This window comes from Chroicocephalus ridibundus, chromosome 19 (assembly GCF_963924245.1).
Source record: "Chroicocephalus ridibundus chromosome 19, bChrRid1.1, whole genome shotgun sequence".
Classification (NCBI taxonomy): domain Eukaryota; kingdom Metazoa; phylum Chordata; class Aves; order Charadriiformes; family Laridae; genus Chroicocephalus; species Chroicocephalus ridibundus.
The window spans coordinates 7,230,418-7,249,662 of record NC_086302.1 but is presented as its reverse complement, the minus strand read 5'-3'; the positions used below and the strand labels follow the sequence as shown (position 1 = coordinate 7,249,662).

Genomic DNA, 19,245 nt, shown 5'->3' with positions numbered 1-19,245 from the left:
GGCAGAGAGATCTCTCTCTGGCACACAGATCTATGTATTTTTTCACTTAAAACATCCCTTTTTGGTGGAAGGAGATGATTTTGGGTACGTGGGGAAGCGATCCCACCTGGCTCCTCCTGCCCTGGGGATGGAGGGCTTGGCTGGGCCGGATTCATGGATTTATTCATGGATCCCCATTTATTCATGGATCCCCATGAATAAATACCGTGCCCCCGCTTTTATTTCCTCCTAATATTTCCTCCATAATTTTGGTCATCTGGGTCTTTTTCTTGCCAAAAGTATAATAACAAAAGCCAAGTGTTGTGGGGTCTGGAGGGTGGCGGGTACGAGCGCAGTGAAAGGCAGAATGTTGGGCTCGTTTCCCACCCGCTCGCAAATGAAGTTATCTCCTCGCCTTCTAAGGAGGCGCTTTGACACGCTATGCTGACCTTTTTTTTAATCTAAAATTGATTCCTCGTGAAACTCCACCTGGTCGAGAGCCAGGCAGGGTCTCGGCGCCATTGTATGGGTTTTCACGATTTTACACGGGGGCGTTTTGCCTTTCTCTGGTATTTTTCAGAGCTGATGGGGAGGGTTGAGCTGAGCAGATTTGCATGGCCAACAAAATGCTCTGGGGGGCAGTTGGATCCTCATCTTTTTTAGACCCATGGAGTGAAACCGGTCTCTCTGCTCCGGGTTTCTGCTGTGCTTAAATCCAAGAGGAGCCCACAAGCTTGATCCTGGAGATGGGGCTGGTTCCTCCCCACAGATAACCCCTAGGAGCCGGGGACACTTGGGATGAGGGTAATGGGACCTTTCTCAGGCTTTTGGTGAGGACCTGGAGATGATGGAGCCAGGAGCACTGCGGGTGATGGAGTCAAGGCCACAGTGGAGGTGTCACAGGGGAGGCAGGTCCATGGGTGGGATTCTCGGCAGCCTGCATGGTGAGGCATGGGTGAGACTGAGACATGGGTCACCGAGACGGCGTGGGATAAATGCCGAGGTCCCCATGTTTCAAACACCCTCTGGCTTGGTCTGGGTTCAACCACCTCTCCCAGGACCCCAGGTTAAGAGCACGGTGAACCCACTGCTTTTTTGCAGCATGGTTTTTGCATTCATGGAAGGCAAGTGTTTTCTGAAAAGCCTCCCAAAACACTCCTGGGAGCACAGAAAGAGTTGAGAGGGAGAGGAATTCCCACCATGGAGGATGAAGGAAAAGCTCCAGGTGTGGGAGGTGCTGTAGGCTGGTCCTGGCAGTGCAGGGGGATGTGTGAGCCCTTGCGAGCTTGGATGGGCCAGGTTAGACCACGGCCAGACCGACACTTGCACACAAACGCATCTGTAAGGTCGCAGCCCCTTGGATGCCGTGCAGAGCTGCTCTGATGCTTAAAGGTGTTGTGGGGCTGGTTTAGGAGATGCTTCCTTATAAAAATCAGGGCAGAGGATTAAGAACTCGTGGAACTGAAAAGCAGCAAATTGTTCCCAAGTCCTTCTGCTGGATGGCATTTCAGGAGGTTTCTGAAGCAGTGGAAAAGCAGCATCCCGGTTATTCCTTGGCAGATGTGCGCTCCGCGATCCCCCGGAAGGTGCGCTGTGAAAAAAAGAACAAAGGCGAGCCGGGTGGGTGGCGGTTTGGGGCCGTACCCTGCCAGCTCTGCCTGCACCCACCTCCTTGCCCAGACCTGCTGGGTTTGAGCCTGCGAGCCCCCTGGGAGCAGAGACCCGATGCCGGGTGGCTGGGTGCTGCCCCGCCTCCGGCCAGCGGCCGCTCCCGGCCCTGGAGCCGCGTGTGCCGGGCTGTGGAGCAGGGCTCGGCGGGGGGATCGCGGGGACTTTCCTCCCAGGGCTGGGGCCATCTGTCCTCCCTGCGAGCCCAGCTGCTGCCCTGGCAGGGCCACCCCAGGGATCCCCCAGAGGAGGTGTGTGCGGGGTCTCTGTGCCGCGGGTCCATGCACCACCCAAGGGCCGCAGGGCCGGGGGAAGGGCAAGCAGCTCACCAGCCCTTGACATCCGCAAATCGCCGGGATTTAACCCAGCCCCACCTGCCTCCGGAGGGAGGGGAAAAAAAAAAAATAAATGTGGGGAAAAAAAAAAAAAAAGACAAATACAACAAGGAAAGGCGGGAGCGACCAGGAGCCGCGCCTGCCGCCCGCTGCGGCGAAGGGGCCGCGCTGCCCGGCGCCCCCGGAAGCCGCCAAGGGCTCGGCGCGGCGCGGCGCACCCGGCTTGGCCTCCCCCCGGCCCGGCCGCGCCGCCCGCCGGGCCCCGCCGGGAGCGCGTCTCGCCTTGTTCCGGCGGCCGCGGCCCGCCCTGCCCGGCGCGCCCCCGACCCCACCCGCCGCCTCCTCCCCGCCCGCCCCCGGGGCGCGGAGCGCGGCTGTGCGGGAGAGACAATAGAGGGGCCGGGCGGGCTCCGCGCAAACCTGCGCGCCCCGGGGATGGATGGCGAGGTGTGCGCGGCTCCGGGGTCCCTGAGCCGGGGGATGGGGCTGTAACGGGCTCGGGGAGAGCGGGGCTGGGGGGGTGGAAGCGGAGGGGGGGAAGGCGGAGAAGGGGGGCGATGCCCCTTTCTGAGCCCAGCCCGCCTCTGTGCTAACCCGGCAGGATGCGGGAGGCGGCAGGGCTGCTGTGAAGAAAGTACCGGGGCTGGCCGGAGGCTGGAGAGCGGGACATGTTGCTGGTGCCCCCCTGATGCTCCCCGGGCGGCGGCTCTGCTGGAGAAGGGGAGGCTGGTGAGGAGCTGGAGGACGGCGAGGAGAGGCCACGGTGGGGGAAATCCGAGGCTCCGGCTGGGAAACCATGGGGAGATGCAATGGGAGATGTACGCTGGTCGGATTCTGCTGCCTGCAGCTGGTAAGGCGAGGGGCCGTCTGCGCTCATCAGCATGCCGGGTTGTGCTTTGTGCGAAATGTTGGCTGTCACCGCTACCCACTCCGTCTCGGCGGCGGTGACCTTGCTGTGGGACCAGCTGGGGGGATGCTTCGCTGCCACCCACCCCGCCACCCGCCCCAAAAAAAAAAAAAAAAAAAAGAAAAAAAAAGAAAAAATAGTAATCAAGGAGAAACGAAATGCCACCCTTGTCCCCTGCCTTAACCCGGCGCTGGCTGGAGTTGCGGCTGGGGAGATGGATGCCAACCAGTTCCCCGTGCTGTCAGCGCCTGGGGATGCGTCTCCAGCAGGTGTGAGCTTTGTTCCCAACTGCAGTCTCTTCCCTCCGACTTCGCTCCCGCCGGCTGTTTCCCATCCCGGTGACTCCAAGGATGTTTCGCCGGGTGCTGGTCCCCCGAGTCGGGGCAAGAGGGAAACTTGGAGCCGCTGCCAGCACTTTGTAAACTCTCCTGCTTTCGAGCAGGACCCGGCTGCCCGCGGCCGGGGGACGCCGGGATGTTGGAGCAGAGAGAAGGGAGAGGTTTAATTTTAATAGGATTGTCGGTCTTCGTAATAATTAGGTGCCGTACTTGCCGCCGCCCGTGAATCAGTCTTCATCAGGCTGCTGACCGAGGGGCAGGCGAAGGGAGCGTGTGGGGTATTTGGGGGATTTTCGGCTAAAACCAGTGCCAACGAGGTCGCGATTAATTATCCTGACCGGGTTGTTCGTTAACATAGAATCAGCATCCTACAACTTGCCCCTGTGGCCATGCGGGGGCGAGGAAAATGAGGTGGGGGTTGCCGAAATGTCCATGATGTCCCTAGGGATCGGGGGCGGGAGCGGGGTGATGGGGTGGCTGGAGGCAGCGATGGAAACAGGCTCCGGATCCGCTCTGGAGATGATGGTGGCATCCTGCTGACGGGCACTTTCTTCCCGGCGTTGCTCTTGTTCCTTCTCCATCCTTCAGAAAGCAGCGAGCGGGGAGGGGTCCCCACCTTTGGATAGAGGGGGGCAGCCCCGGCTTCCCCGGCGGGGGGACACGGGAACCTTTCAAGCCCATCCTCGACCCCGGGGAGCGGAGCAGCGGTGGGCTCGTCCCCGGCGCTGAAGTCCCGCCGTTCCCAGCGGGAATGGCCTCTCGTGTCCTCAGCTGTCCCCCCGCTTCCCTCTGTCAAATCTTGCTCTGCGCTTCGCTCACCTTCCTCCTTCTTTGGGATAAATCCGACGGGTGTTTTCCGGCTGTGCAGGAGTTTCCTGGCTTTCGGTCACTTTTTTTTTTTTTTTTTTTTTTTACCATTCAGCTCCCAAACAGGTTTCTTGGCATTTTGGCATTTATTCCCTGAGCTATCCCAGGTCAGAGAGATTTTAATCTATTTATTTTGGGGGAAGAACTGAATCAGTGTGAGCTCCCGGGTTGGAAAAGCGGCTCCTGCTCGCACCTGGAGAAACTTTGTGCTACAGATGGGGGTCAGGCTTTCCTCTCCCCACTCCTCGCCTGGGTGTCCTGGTGCTGCTGGCATCCCCAAAGGCTTGGCTCCGAAATTGTCCCCTAGCAGCACCCTTTCCAGCCCAGCCTCACCCCATACCTCAGCTCATCCCCTCCTCAGTCTGCAGGATGCTCTCCCAAGCTCTTTCCCGGCTCCGGAGGCAGCAGCTTGCATCCCACCGGCCGTGGGGAGATGCCCACCCCAGCATCCCACCCTGCGGCAGTGGCACCCATGGGTGACGCTGGGTGCCCTGCTTGGGGTGGGGGGGGTCTGGGCTGAGCCAGCCCCCGCGTGGCGGAGGTGGTGGGTGACATCAGGGTGTCCCCTTAGGTGATGGAGGCCAATATTCATCCCCGAGGTGGCGTGGCCGGGGCGGGTGGACCACGTAGTGCCGCGGTTTGGGAGGGGACGGTGGGGAGCGGGGATGATGCCAGACCCCAGCTCTGCTCCTCTCCTCCGCTGCCGCTGCTCTGTGCCATCCCCGACACGGGCTCGGCACCGCGGGGCTCCAGTCCCCCCATCCAGGTAGCCCTGACACCTGGCCTGGGCTCTCTGCACTATGGGGAGAACAGCAGTGCTCCCAGTGTCCCCAGTTGCTGTGGATGGGGTTGGACTGGTGCGTGCTGGGGTGACCTGGCTGCCTGGGAAGCCGTGCCCCATTGCTGCGGGGTCGGCTTGTGCCAACAGCGGGGCGACCCAGCGAGCGCGTTGGCTTGCTGAACTTCCAAGTCACCGGCTAGCTCGTGCCTCAGTTTCCCTTAAACAAAGCAGCATGGGTGAGGTTCAGCCCGCCCCGGGGTGATGCCACCATCTCCGGCTGGTCCTTGTTGCCGGACCACCCTCCTGCAGCTCCCCAGGTGCCACCGTCACCTCGTGGGCACCTTCTCGCGCCCCCGTTGGTTTCCCCAATATTTGCAACCCGCTCCCCAGGGGATGCGCCCCTGGTCCCTTGTCACCTCTGGACATGGGGGGATGCTCACGGTGGCAGCGGATGCTCCGTGGCTGTGGGGTGCCGGGAGCTGCTGGCACCCACCGGGCAGGAGGTCCCTGCTCAAGGTCCCCTACGCCGGGGTGCGAGGTGGCAGCACCCCGCGCGGCCCAGACCTTGGGGCAGACGCTGCGCCTGGGCCAGTTTGGGAAACTGGTTTTTGGGCCACGTCACGGCAGGGAGCCAGGGCAGCTGCTTCGGAGCATCCAAATATCCTACATGCTCCTTCGCCACCGCTCGGTGAGGCCACGCCGCGAGCGCTGGGTGTCTCCGTTCCCAGGGGACAAGAAGCACCTGCCAGATTTTGCATCCACATGTGTTTTTTTTCTCTGGAAAAACCCCAGGGATCCGCTTGGCAGACCCCCACCGGCCCTGCCCCACCTCGAGAGGGGCTGCCGGGAGATATTTATGCTGCTGAGGTGGGATGACATCAAAACTCTGGGGTTTTTGCTGGTCCTCCCCATCTTCTGGGAGACTGAATCACTGACTGGGGGGGGCGTTGTGGTGCCGAGATCCCATTCTCTGGGGTGCCCGTCCTTGTCGGAAGGATTTATCTTTCCTTTGTGCAAAGATGAGAGCTGCCGAGGTGGTTGGATGGAAAATGAACCCGCGGGTGATGCTGCCCCGCTCGCCACTGCCAGCACGGGCACAGGGCGTGAGAGCCGCAGGCCGCGACTCTTGTTAACTCTGAAGCCTAGTGGTGTCAGTTCAGATGGGGACAGCGGCGCTGCTCCGGGGTGGGGGGCATACCCAACCTCAGAGGCAGTGATACGGGATATCGGGATGTGGACTGCTGGAAGCTGAGTTCTGGCTGGATCCTGGCTGCTGTCACAGACCCCTTGGCCGTCCCGCGCTGTCCCCTGGGGCAGCGTTCAGGCGCTGGCGGGGCGGCAGGCTTGCTCAAGGGCGCTCCTTCTCCATCCCAAGTGGTGACCCCATTGCCTCCCCCTGCAGCGTGCGGCTCACCGGGGGGTGGGATGCAGCTCCAGCCCCGGAGCCGGGTGGGGACAGGAGACGCTCAGCGCTCCCTCCTCTGCCCGGCGGAGCTCAGCGTCGCTCCAAACCAGGGTTTCATTTCTTTCTTTGTTTCTCTCTTTCTCCTTTAATTGGCTGGAAAAGCAAAGCTCGGTTGGCACCTCCCGCCCGGCGGAGCCTGCCGGTGCGCGGTGCCGTGCTGTGCCGTGCCATGCTGTGCCGGCACCAGCATCCTTCCTCCCGGGGTCGGGGTGCAGGGAGAGGGGCTGCGGGTCCATCCCACCCCACCTGCCCAAGCCATGGGGTCACACAGGGCACCGAGAGCCTCTGGGATGTGACCCCCCCCCCCCATCACCAAGCCTGGAGAAGGAGCTAACGAGGTCAGTTTAACGAAGGATGGGCGAAGGGAGATGATGGTCCCATCCCCTGCATCCCTCAACCACCCACCGGCCCTGTGTGACATCCCCGTCCCCAGCGGCACCCCGCTACACCCTTGGGGGCGTCATGGCCCTGCCGTCCCCTGCTGTCCCCATCACCCCTCCTGCCCTCATTTGCCCATTTTTGGCCACCGACCCCACGGCTCCAGCGAGAATCAGCCGCTTCCAACATCCGCCGGCATCTTTTGTCCTTGCACGGTTCCCATCGTGCCCGATCCCCGGCGCGGGGACAGCACGAGGATAGCGGGGCTGGAGCTGCCCCCGGCCACCTTCCCCCCGCCGGGGATGGGGGAAAAGGAGCCCGGGCTGAACTCTGGATGGGGGTTTTCAATTACACAATTAAATGCACAATTAGGTATAATTACCAGCGCTCAGAAGGCGCGACTGTTCATAATAGGCATGTAATCTACTGCAGTCACTGTTTATACTGCTCCACTCCGCTCCCTAATGATTATGGAAAGCTTTCCCATTTGCATGGTTGCCATGGAAATGGGGGGCTGGCGGCGGCGGCATCGGGGCTGGCGAGCCCCTCGTTCCCCCCACCCCACGGCGGCGGATGGGACCCCGCGGGTGCGGGGCTGCCCGGGGATGCCGCAGGGTGGCAGGTGGCGGCGGGGAGGGACGGGGATGCTCCGGGGATGGGCAGCGCCGAGGATCCGGAGACAGCCCCGAGGTGGGGATGTCCATGTGTTAGAGGCATGAAAACTCCAACCCCCCTCGTCACCTCCCCGGGTGAGCACCCTGAGAGCCACAGGAGGGACAAAACCTGCGGGTGGCCACGGAGAAGCATCCCACCTCCGCCTGGCCGCGCGTCCTCCGGTGCATCCGCATTATTCCCAGGCAGAGCTTTGCTTGACAGGCCCCTGTAAAGGTTTATTGGCGCACGTTCGGGAAGGCAGAGCGTTACAGCTCGCAATTAAAACCGCGATCAAAGGCGCAGTACGGCTAAATTTGCAGGACCAGCTAATGTGCACCCGAGAGCATTAACGAGACCCGTTGACGATCTCTCAAAATCATTCGTGCCGGTTCGTAACGGAGCTGGGTGTGATGGGGACTGGAAAATAAACGTCTCGGAGGGCTGGGTTGTAGAGGAAATCAAGAGGATGAGCCAGAAAACAGCCTGGTTTGACACGGAAGCTGGGAGAGCACGGGAAGGAAAGGGTGATGCACAATGTGGTCGGCAAAGCCTAAAAGCCAGTGGCCTAATTGACGTCTGGGAAAACGAGCCTCGTCCAGCTGAACTTGATCTCGTTCCTTATTGAGCTCCCAGGTCTGGCCGCGGAAAGGGCCTGAGCTGCCATCGCGGTGCTTAGATGCTGATAACGCATTGGATTTAATCCCCGGCGGCTTTCTGGTAGGGGAAAAATTAGCGCGATAAAAAATCAATGGTACTCATTTCAGGAAGACGAGAAGGAATAAAGTCGTCGCCGGAGAAAACGTGGGGACCATTGGGGTGGTGGCGAGCGTGGCCGGGTGCAGGGTGAGATGGGGATGGGCTCGTGGCTCAACGAACCTCTCGGCCGAGCTCCCGGTGGCTGTATTTGTTTGCAGGCTCTGAGCCCCGGGGGATGCTCTCCCCCAGCCCGGAGGCACCGATGGCTCCCAGCACATCTTCCCTCTGCAACGGAGCCGTCGGCTGCTCTCCCCCCGGTTTCTCCGGAGAGAAGGTACGGGGAGGACCCGGAGGGGCCGAAGGAGAAGGATTCGGGGCTCCAACGGTTCCAAACTCATCGTGGAGAAATTCAGTTCCCTGGTGGGAAACCCACATCCCTTCCCTGGCACTCGGTCCCGGCGCTGGTCCTGCCTCACCCACAACCGCCCATACAGCGGGGGGTTTCGGCTGTTGGGAGGGTGCTGGGGGCGGGCACCGGGGTACCAGCATCCTCCCAGCCTTGCGCCGACGCTCTGGGGCTGGAAAAGGGCTTTGTAACCCGGCAGCCGTCGCACATCACCCCGGGGAGCGGGATCCAGCCGGCATCGCCTCCCCCCGCGGGGCTGGGGACCCTTTGGGGTGCTGCAGGCGTGGCTGAGTGCTGAGATTTGGAGGATATCCTTACGGAAAGGGGAGAAAACCTCCAGGAGCGCATGGCAGGGATGAAAGACCCGCAAAACCCTAACGTTCCCATCGACGCCAGCCGTACGGCTTAACGGCTCCTCCAGCGCCGGCCGGCGAGATGCAGGTTGTGAGGTATTGATCGCTGCGGCGCCTGGCCACGCCGAGCCAGCCTTCACACCCCTCTCCCGCCGCGTCCCCATCCCTCATCCTCCCGGGATGCCCGGGAATGTCCTTGTCCCCCTCACAGCTTGGGGCTGGGGGCAGTTTTCAGCTGGAAGTGATGGAGCGTTGGGGGTTGAGCGGCGAGCAAATCCCGGATCCCGGGGGGATGCTCGGGGGGTGGGGGGGGCAGAGGGGCTCAGGATGGGCCCCTGGCCTTCTTCCCCCCCCCCTCCTCCCCCCCACATTTGAAAGCGGTTATTTCAATTTTCGGAATGTGGACGTAACGGCCTGGAAAACCGGGAAGGCAAAGTTGGCAGAGAGCAGCCCCGCTTGTATTTAAACAGGACATTAAACCCCGAGTGGTTTATTAACGAGATTAATAACGGCTCCCGTGCGCTCGCCTGGGAAATTTCACCCGTCTTTGGTTCCTGCTCTGCAGCGGCGGCAGATTCGGGGGAGGAAAAGCCAATTCCTGCTTTGCCAGCACCCGGATGGGAGCGATGGGGCAGGATGCGGCCCCCCCTCCACCCCCGCCTCAGCCATCCCTCCCTCCCCGCCCCCATGGGGGTCGCGCACCGGCACGTTTTGCCTTATTTAATAGCGATTTTTACAGCCCGTTCCCCCCGTGCCGGGGTGGGAGGAGCCGCGGGGACCCATGTTGGGGTGATGTTCCCCCTTCCCCATCAGGGGCCGGCTGCTGGGTGCCCGCCGGGCGTCGGGGGGGCTCGGCACAGCTCCTGGGGGGCTGAGCGCGTCTTGGTGAGGCCGGGGAGGGTTTAGGAAGAAGGAGCGTTGCGGGAGGGGTGCGGGAGGGCACGGGGTGGCTTTAGAGGGGTTAAAAAAAATCTCAGATGCCCAAAAGCGTGTCTGAAAACGCAAGTGTCTGGGGGGCTGCGGTGAATCCAGCTGCGTCCCCCCCTCCCCAGGGCTGGTGGGACCCCCGAGCTGGGCCGGGGGCTGTTTGCAGCCCGCGGTGGGGACAGTTGTGCGTGAATCACCCGAACAGGGGCCTCGCCACGCAGCCCTTTGTCACACACGTGTGCAAGCTGCTCACCATGCAGGAGCGGTGCCACGTCCCGGCTCCGTCCTGGCAGCGGGGACCCGCTGAGCATCCCTCGGGCAGCCGGGGGCTGGCGGTGACAGCAATGGCCCTGCGAAGCCGCCGGTGGTGGCCGAGCTGTTGCGCTCCCAGCCGGGCTGTGTCCCGGCACCCTCCTCACCCTCCCTGCCCAGACTGGGTGTCACCAAGCAGGGGACACGGCCACCGTGTTTGGTCCGGTGTCGCAGTCACGCAGGGGACACAACCAAAGGCAGGGCAGGGAGCAAGCTCTGAGAGCTGGCCTGCTGCTTGGTTCTCAGGCTAATTACTTTGATGAGGGCTAATTAGCACTCTGGGTCACTCTGGTCTCTTCCCATAACCTGATCGATAGCGCAGCCCTTTCCCACCGCAGGCGTGCGCGGCAGAGCCCGTGTCCTGGGGACACCGGGAGTGTGGCACCGGGGAGCCGGGGCAGAGTGGTTTTCCTTCCCATTTTCCCTTGCCGGGGAGGGAAAACGGGAAGACTTTTGGCAGAAGGGAACCAGGAAGCCAAAGGGCTGGGGGTGGCCTGGCACTGCCTCGGAGACTGTCCCAGTTTGGGACTGGGGGGGTTGGCAGGGAGCCGTGGGCACATCGTGCTGGTGCTGGAGTGGTGTGTCTCTGCCTGGCACCTTGTCCCCCGGGCACGCTCGCGCCATCCTGCAGGGATGGCCGGGTACAAAGCCCCAGCTGGGAAATGTCCCCGGGGAGAGGTGGATGATCGGAGTGGGAGCAGAGGATCCTCGGGGTGGGAGCAGAGGATGCTCTGGTTGGAGTGGAGGATGTTTGGGGTCACGATGGAGGATGCTCAGGTGGGAGTCGAGGATGCTCAGGAGGATCATGGAGGATGCTCGGGGAGCGGAGGGTGCTTGAGGTGAGCACGGAGGATGTCGGGGTGGGAGCGGAGGATGCTGAGGATGAGCACGGAGGACGTCGGGGTGGGAGCGAAGGATGCTGAGGATGAGCGTGGAGGACGTCGGGGTGGGAGCGGAGAATGCTGAGGATGAGCGCGGAGGACGTCGGGGTGGGAGCGGAGGATGCTCAGGATGAGCGCGGAGGACGTCGGGGTGGGAGCGGAGGATGCTCAGGATGAGCGCGGAGGACGTCGGGGTGGGAGTTGAGGATGCTCAGGATGAGCGCGGAGGACGTCGGGGTGGGAGCGGAGGATGCTCAGGATGAGCACGGAAGATGCCGGGGTGGGAGCGGAGGATGCTCAGGATGAGCGTGGAGGACGTCGGGGTGGGAGCGGAGGATGCTCAGGATGAGCACGGAGGACGTCGGGGTGGGAGTCGAGGATGCTCAGGATGATCACGGAGGACATCGGGGTGGGAGCGGAGGATGCTCAGGATGAGCGCGGAGGACGTCGGGGTGGGAGCGGAGGATGCTCAGGATGAGCGCAGAGGACGTCGGGGTGGGAGCAGAGGATGCTTGGGCAGCAGAGCGAGCGATGCCGAGGCTAACAGGAGCCCAGGGGAAAACCCATCCACTCTCTAATTCTGTGCAGTAATGGCTCAGATTAATGGTGGTCCTCAGCTACTGCGTGGAAATGTCAAGCTGAGAGTCCTTGTCCCCGTCCCTGGGGGCTGTGCACTCACATCCTCCCCCTCTTCCTCCTCCTCTCCACCAGATGCCCGGGAGCGGCAGGAGACCGGGCAGCGCGGCGGTGCCGGCCATGGCCACAGGGTTCGGCCGGGGTCCCCACTGCCTTAAACCATGTCCCCCAGCCCTGGGGAAGGGACCCGGCACCCACCCTGCGGGTGCAGCAGCGCGGCACGGGGCGGGCAGCTTTGCACCAACCCTTTGCAGGCTCCCATTTGTATTTTTTTTTTTTTTTTACCTCCCCCTATTCTGGCTCGGGAACCAGCCATGTCCCCCTTACCCACCCCAAAAGCTTGACGTGCCCCAGGGGCACGGCGTCCCCATCTGCGCCTCTGGGACCCCCCCCCAGCTCCTGTCCCCTGCTGTCCTTTCCTCTGCCGCCACTTCCAGCCTGTTGCCGGCCAGTTGCCAATTCCCCTCGGCAGCTGCCGGGACTTTCAGGCAAAACTGTCCTTTCCTGGCCCCTTTTTCTAGCATCTGGCACAGTTTTCCCTGGGCTTGGGGAGGGGGGACACAGCAAGAGCCCTGTGATGGGCACCGGGGTGGCACAGGGCTGGCACCGAGTCCCCACAGTGGTGTGGGGACCCGTGACACGGCGGCTGGGGGGGTGGTCAGGGTGCAGTGAGGTTTGCGGGGGGTCTGTGGGTGCCTGTTTGCTCCTCAGGGTCGGAGGTGGCACTGGGGGCGGTGGTGGCATCCCCCTGGCATGGCAGCGTGGCCATCGGGAGCCCCATGGGCGACGGGCAGCCCCGTGGCTGTGGGTACCACTGCTGGGCTTTGGTGGGGACATCGTGGGGACGGTGCTGTGGGGCTGGGACTGGGCATGGAGCTCGCAGGGAGCGGGGATGGTCCCCGAGGGCTGCGGGTCCCCGTGCCCAGCCCGGCCCTGCCTCCGTCCCCTCCAGCTCCCGGCTCCGCCACTGCAGCCCTGGACGTGATGACGTCCCCTTGCCCTTTGCTCCTGGGGGACACCCAGGATGTCACCCCCCTTTCCCTTGGGAAGGACACAGGGCGGAGCCCGGAGGGATGGGGAAGCACGTGCCAGATCAGCGCGGGGACCTGTTTTATTCCCTCCTGGGAATTTGCATCACGCCTCTGACTCGGTGACTCCAAACCCGGATTTCGTTTGGCAGCAGCGGGCTGGTGGTGTTACGACCCGCTCGATAAACACCAATTGATTATCAAAGGCTTTATTTATATATTTTTTATTGCTCCCTCCGCTCCCCGAAGCTCAACAGTCGTGTGGGTGATGGCGAGCGGAGGCTGGGGCAGGTCCCCGCCGTCCCTTCCGGTGCCAGGCTGGAGTCCATCCCTGTCCCCTCTCTGGAGGCCATCCCTGTCCCCTCCCTGGGGCCACCAACCCCCGCCAAGGGCTGCTGTCCCTTAATCCCAGCCTGGATTCGGCGCGGGGCTGAGCTCAGGAGCGGTGACGGGCAGGGTGCTGGCACTGCCCACGCCCGGCGCTGGGAACGGCTGGGCCGGGAAGCGGGATGCGGCAATGCATTCGGGGTGTCTGCCCGCGGCTCCAGTGGGGGCCAGGGGCTGTATTTAGGGACACCCTCACCCGTTTCGGGCCAGTTTACACCCCATCGGATGCAGGTCCTCCCCATCACCCCGTGAGCGCTCCCACCCCGCCGGCCGGGAGATGGGTGCTGCTGCCCCAAACCACCCCCCCTTTTGGGTGCACCCGCAAGGGGGGATGAGGATTTCCATCTCTAAATTTGGGGGGAAAACTCAGCCCAGCAGCACCCGTGGCCTGGACACAGGACTGGGGGGGGCACTGCTGGGGTCCCTGTGCTCCATCTTCTCCTTCTCAGGGGGGACCCCGACCCCACTAACGACCCTGACCCCACTAATGACCCCACCTCCTGCCTCGCAGCAGCCCTAAGCCCTAATTATTTTTAATCAACCCCCCGCCCCCAGAAAAGGAGGTGAATGGCGGACAGGTTGTGGGGGGGGTCCCATGGGATGGTGGCACTTGACAGACAAATCAAGTGCCAGCCCTAACGAAGGGGCTTGAATTATACATGGGAGACGGGCTCGCCGCCTGCCCTGCAATAAGTGGCGCCCTCGTTAGCGGGGTCACTGGTGGGGTTGGTGTCCCCCCCACCACCCCCAGCAGAGGAGGGGATGGAGCAGGGGGACACAGGGAGAGCCCCGGAGCCCCGTTTCCCTCGGGGGAACCCATGTGGAGATTGCAGGAGGTGGTGAGAGCATCAGTCCTGCGCCCAGGCCATGGGGGGGACCCATGTGGGGACCCCAGGAGTCCCCCCTGGTCCCATCTCCAGGCCATGGGAGCTGCTGGGCTCATTTTTCCCCCAAAATTTTGGTATGGAAATCCTCATCCCTCCTGTTGGTGCACCCAAAAGGGGGATGACTTGGGGCAGCACCCTGTGGGGGCCGAATTTGGGGGCCATCTCCTGGCTGCCAGAGCCGTCCCATGTGGTTACGGGGGAAGAAACGGCTTTTTGGGGACAATCCCAGTTTCCCTGATGTGGGGCGGGCCCTGATGCCAAGGGGGTGGGCTCACATCCCCATGGGAAGCGGCGGAATGACAGTGGTGGAGAGACGGCTGTGCCAGCCCCGCTGTAGGGTTTGGGATGCTTAGGGTGGCATTGTCCCCCCACTCGGCTGCGGCGTTGTCACCCGATGTCACCCCTTGTACTGACAAGGAGGCGGCCGAGCGGAGCGGGAAGGGCTGGATGCGGCCTCGGGAGCTCCCCATCCACCACCACGCGACGAAGGGCTTGGTAAAAAACAACCCCAAAAACCCCCTTCCCGAACGCGGTGGGTATAAAAAGAGGACGAACCAATTACTAAAAGCAATTTTTATGGATGTTTAAGAAGTCTCTAATGAGCTCCCATCCACGGCAGCTGCTAATCGCGGCATTTAATAATGCGCCGGTGGTCACGGCACATTCTGCCGAGGCGCCTTATTAAATCTTCTCCGCGATGAATGGGAAAGGTATCGGCGGGTTTAACAGCACCGGCTCTTTTGCTAAAGGAATTGTTCGAAAATGTTCAGGTTTCTGGTTTTATTAGGACGGCGCATCCCTTTGGCTGCCCCTCCGGCGCCGATATTCCCATTTTCCACGGTCCTGGGCTGCGGGTGGATGGGGTGATGGCGGCAGTGGGATGCTCTGCTCCTGCGGGATCACAGCCCTGGGCTGGACCACGGTCCCGTCACCGGAGCAGTGAGGCTCCGCTTCCGTCCCTGGTCGCGGTGACAGTGATGGTGATGCTGGGAATTTAAGGAAAATACGGGATGGGATTGTTATTAGATCCCTCAGTAGATAACGAGCGGCACTAATGATGTCCTGTGCGCATCTTCGCTCCTTAAAGCACCCAAAAAAGCATGGCGGGTGCTTGGGGAAACAGCCAAGTCCCTTCCGTGCCACTCGCTGCTGGCCCCGGCTGCTTCCCACCACTCGGGTGCATTTATGTTGATCCCATGGGAAGATTTATCCTTGCCTCACCAGCACCCATGGGTGCCTCCAGCATCTTCTTCATGTGCTGGGGTGAGGAGGAGGAGGAGGAGGAATTCTCCAGGAGGAGACCTCCAAACCCACCGGGAGCTTGGGGCTATTATTCAGTGTAGAAATATGAATAAATCCCCAATTCTCTGAGAAACTCCGGCCCGTGAGGGGTTTCGCTCACCCGGGGATGAGGGTGGACGTGGCAGCCCTGCCCGCAGCGGGAGGCGATGCCCCTCTCCAGGCGTCGGGGCTGCCCGTGGGGTGGGGAATCACCCCAAGGAGAGGGAAACCCTCAAGGTTCATTGTGTAAATCCGTTTTTGCGCTGGCAGCTACCTTCTCGTGGGCTGCTGAATCTCTTAAACCCGCATCTCAGGGTGGGTTTATCCTGTATTTTAAGGCTAAAAAATTGGATAAGTTCCGGAAGGAACACCCACGCTCGCAGGGCTTCGGTGGGTGTACCCAGTCTCCCCTGGGTACCACCTCCGGATGGCCCCTTCCTCCCTCCAGGATGCAGGAGCATCCCCTCCTCCTCCGAAACACCTCTACCCTCCCATAAAAATAAATATTCTGGGAGCCGCGCGTGGTTTCGCCTCCCCACCGGCTGCCACCGGCTGCTCCTTTCGCAGCGGCGGCGGCGCTCCCAGGGATTATTTTTGCTCCCCGGCTCATTAACGGGGTTGTTACCAGGCAGATTTCCTCACCCGATTTTCTCCTTCCCAGCCTGCGGGTCGTGGGAGGAGGGACTGCCGGTTTCCATAGCGATGCGCTTGGCTTTAATCAGTATTTCTTTCCTGGGAGAATTGATTACGAAAGGTGTCACTAAATAAGTCAGTAAATTGGATTTTTTTAATATATATATTATTTTTTTTTTTTCTCCCCTCTATCGGATTATATTAACAGCGTCTTTGAGGTGCCGTTTGAGATCCGGGGGAAATTACCTCTTGCTTCTCACAGATGTCGGGCTAAAGAACTTAACTGGGAGAATTAGCATCGAAATTGCCTGCGGCTTAATCCTTGTCCGAAGGGGATCGGCCACCGCCAGCTGGTGGGGGCCACCTCGGCCAGGATCCATCCCGTCGCCACCCGCCACAGGGTCTGGTGGGATTTTGAAGACTTTTGGATACTGGATTGTCCCACTCTTCCTCTTTCCAATAGCCCAAAGCTGCTTTTCCCGGAGCAGCCGGCTCCTGTTCACAACACATCCCGGTCCGGCCCCGGTGTTTGTCTTTGTCTCACCCCCAGGGTTTGGTTTTTAGGGGGTCAGGCTCCCTGTATCTCTCCTGGTTCCCCATCTTGTTTGCTGTTCCTGTGGGCCTCCCAAATTTAAGCCCAATGTACCCCAGATCTAAGCCCAAGATCCCTCAAATTTAAACCCAAGATCCCCAGACTTAAGCCCAAGATCCCTAAAATTTAAACCCAGGATCCCGAGATCTAAACCCGAGATCCCCCAAATTTAAGTCCAAGATCTCCCAGATTTAAGCCCAATGTACCCCAGATCTAAGCCCAAGATCCCTCAAATTTAAGACCAACCCCCCAGATTTAAACCCAAGGTCTCCCGGATTTAAGCCCAAGGTCTCCCAAACTTAAGCCAAAGATCCCTCAGATTTAAGCCCAAGATCCCCAGGTGGAAGCTGAAGATCCCTCAAATTTAAGACCAAGATCCCTCAAATTTAAACCCCAACCCCCCAAAATTTAACCCCAAGGTCTCCCAAATTTAACCCAAAGGTCCCCCAGATTTAAGCCCAAAATGCCTCAGATCTAAATTGAAAATCCCTCAATTTTAAGCCCAAGATCCCCAGAGTTAAGCCCAAGATCCCCCAGATTTAAGCCCCAGATCCCCCAAATTTAAGCCCAAGATCCCGCAGATCTAAGCCCAAAACCTCGCAGGTTAAGCCCAAGATGCCCCAGATTTAAGCCCAGCTCCCCCCAGGCTGGAGCAGGGCAGGGTGACAACTCCCATGCGGAGTGTTGGTGGCTCCATCCCTACGGAGCAGCGAGCGCCTGCAGGGCTCTTCCCCGTGGGACAGGGGCTTGGGAGAGCGGTGGGGTCTCCACAGGTGGTGGGAGATGTCCCCTCTGTCACCGTGTCCCAGGGCAAACCTGCACCCGAGGAGATGCCAGCCGGTCTGGGTGCCGGCAATGCTCTGCCGGGGCTGGGGCTCTGCTCGGCATCTCTGAACTTGCAGCAACATATCCCCCCGCTCCAAACAATTCCCCATTTTTAAGTTTTTTTTGCTCCATTTTAATTAATTCTCAGGCTCTCGGTGGCCATGCTGCTAATGTGCTTTCTGCTGCGAGGCTCCGGAGTGATGACGAGCCGCGGCTCATTGTGGCTAATTGAGGCGCTTGATTAAACCCAATTTTCTTTATCCAAAAGGCTCTTTGTGGAATCGCGGGGGGACAGTTGCCGATGGTTCGGAGACAGCCAGTGCCTCCGAGGCTGAGCCAGGGATCAGGGACCTGTGTTGGACTGGGGCAGGGAGGTTATTTGCTGTGGGATTGGATGGGATGGGATGGGATGGGATGGGATGGGATGGGATGGGATAGGGTGGGATGGATGATGACTTGGATGGAATAGGATGGGATGGATGGAATGCATGGGATGCACAGGGTGTATGGGGTGGGGTGGGACAGTATGGATGAAATGGATGGGATGGATTAAACGGATGGGATGCATAGGATGTATGGGATGGGATGGGATTGGTGGATGGGATGCATAGGATGGATGGGATGGATAAAATGGATGGGATGGGGCAGGATGGAGGGAATGCATGGGATACATAGGGTGGATGGGATGGAATTAGTGGATAGGATGGATGGGATACATAGGATGGATGGGATAGATAAAATGGATGGGATGGGATGGGACTGATGGATGGGATGCATGGGATACATAAGGTGGATGGGATGGGATTAGTGGATAGGATGGATGGGATGCATAGAATGGGTGGGACAGATAAAATGGTTGGGTTGAGATAGGATGGATGGAAGGAATGGAATGCATGCAATACATAGGGTGGATGGGATGAGATTGATGGATAGGACAGATGGGATGCATAGGATGCATGGGATGGGATGGGATTGACGGATGGGATGCATAGAATGGATGGGATGGGATGGGATGGGATGGGATGGGATGGGATGGGATGGGATGGGATGGGATGGGATGGGATAGAATGGATGGAAGGGATGGAATGCGTGGGATACGTAGTGTGGATGGGATGAGATTGATGGATGGGATGGGATGGGATTGATGGATAGGATGGATTGGTTGCATAGGATGGATGGGACGGATAAAATGGATGGGTTGAGATAGGATGGATGGAAGGGTTGGAATGTATGGGATACGTAGGATGGATGGGATGGGATTGTGTCCTGGTTTTAGTGCTCAGCGCAGCCCAAACCACGACAGATTGATGGATAGGATGAATGGGATGGGATGGAGTAGGATGGATGAGATGGATGGGATGGAATACATGGGATACATAGGATAGACGGGGTGGGGTTGGTGGATAAGATGGATGGGATGGGTGGATGGATGGGATGGGGTGGGGTGCAGTGGGGTTCAGTGGGGTGGGTGGGACAGCAGGCTCCCCCGTTCACGCTCCATCCCAGAGACCCAGCTGGGTTACGCAGGCACGGCACGGGGCTGTACGGCCCCTTCACTCTGCTCCCAGATAGATTTGCTCCAGCCCGGCACCTGCCTTCTCTGTCCGTGGCTGCCCGAGGCAGCGTGGCCGGGCTCTGCCCTGGCGCCCATCGCTCCTCCTGCAGCCCCGGGCGCTGCCCGTCGCCCACGTCTCCTCTCTTGATTTCTCCTTGTGGCATAACTTAGGCTGAAAGTCATAATCCAGCAAGACTCAGTCCAAATCGGGTCTCTCCACGCCAAGCCAGCGGCCCCAGCCCTGCTCCCGTGGGTTTGGAGCAGCTCCCAGCCTCGTGTCCTCAGGGCGCAGCATTTCTCCAGGGCTTGAGCTTCTGGACTTCTCCGCCACCTCTCTGTGCCTCGGTTTCCCCGTTAGACCTGCTCTGATGGAGCTGGTCACCCTGACCAGGAGAAGAAACGCTCCCCAGCACGGTGCTGAGCAGGGCTGGGCAGGACTTAGCCCATTTTCCAGGTAAACTGAGGCCCAGCAAA

The 19,245-nt window shown here is 60.6% G+C and overlaps 1 protein-coding gene across 1 annotated transcript in view; it reads left to right on the top strand.

Moving 5' to 3' along the window:
- The first annotated feature begins 2,330 nt into the window (after positions 1 to 2,330).
- NKAIN1 (sodium/potassium transporting ATPase interacting 1) overlaps positions 2,331 to 19,245 on the top strand; it is a 39,762-nt gene continuing 22,847 nt past the window's right edge. Inside the window, exons 1-2 of the mRNA XM_063355839.1 lie at positions 2,331 to 2,429; positions 2,584 to 2,832. Of these exons, the coding sequence (XP_063211909.1) occupies positions 2,779 to 2,832 (54 nt within the window). The 5' untranslated portion in view covers positions 2,331 to 2,429; positions 2,584 to 2,778. The remainder of the gene's footprint in view (positions 2,430 to 2,583; positions 2,833 to 19,245) is intronic.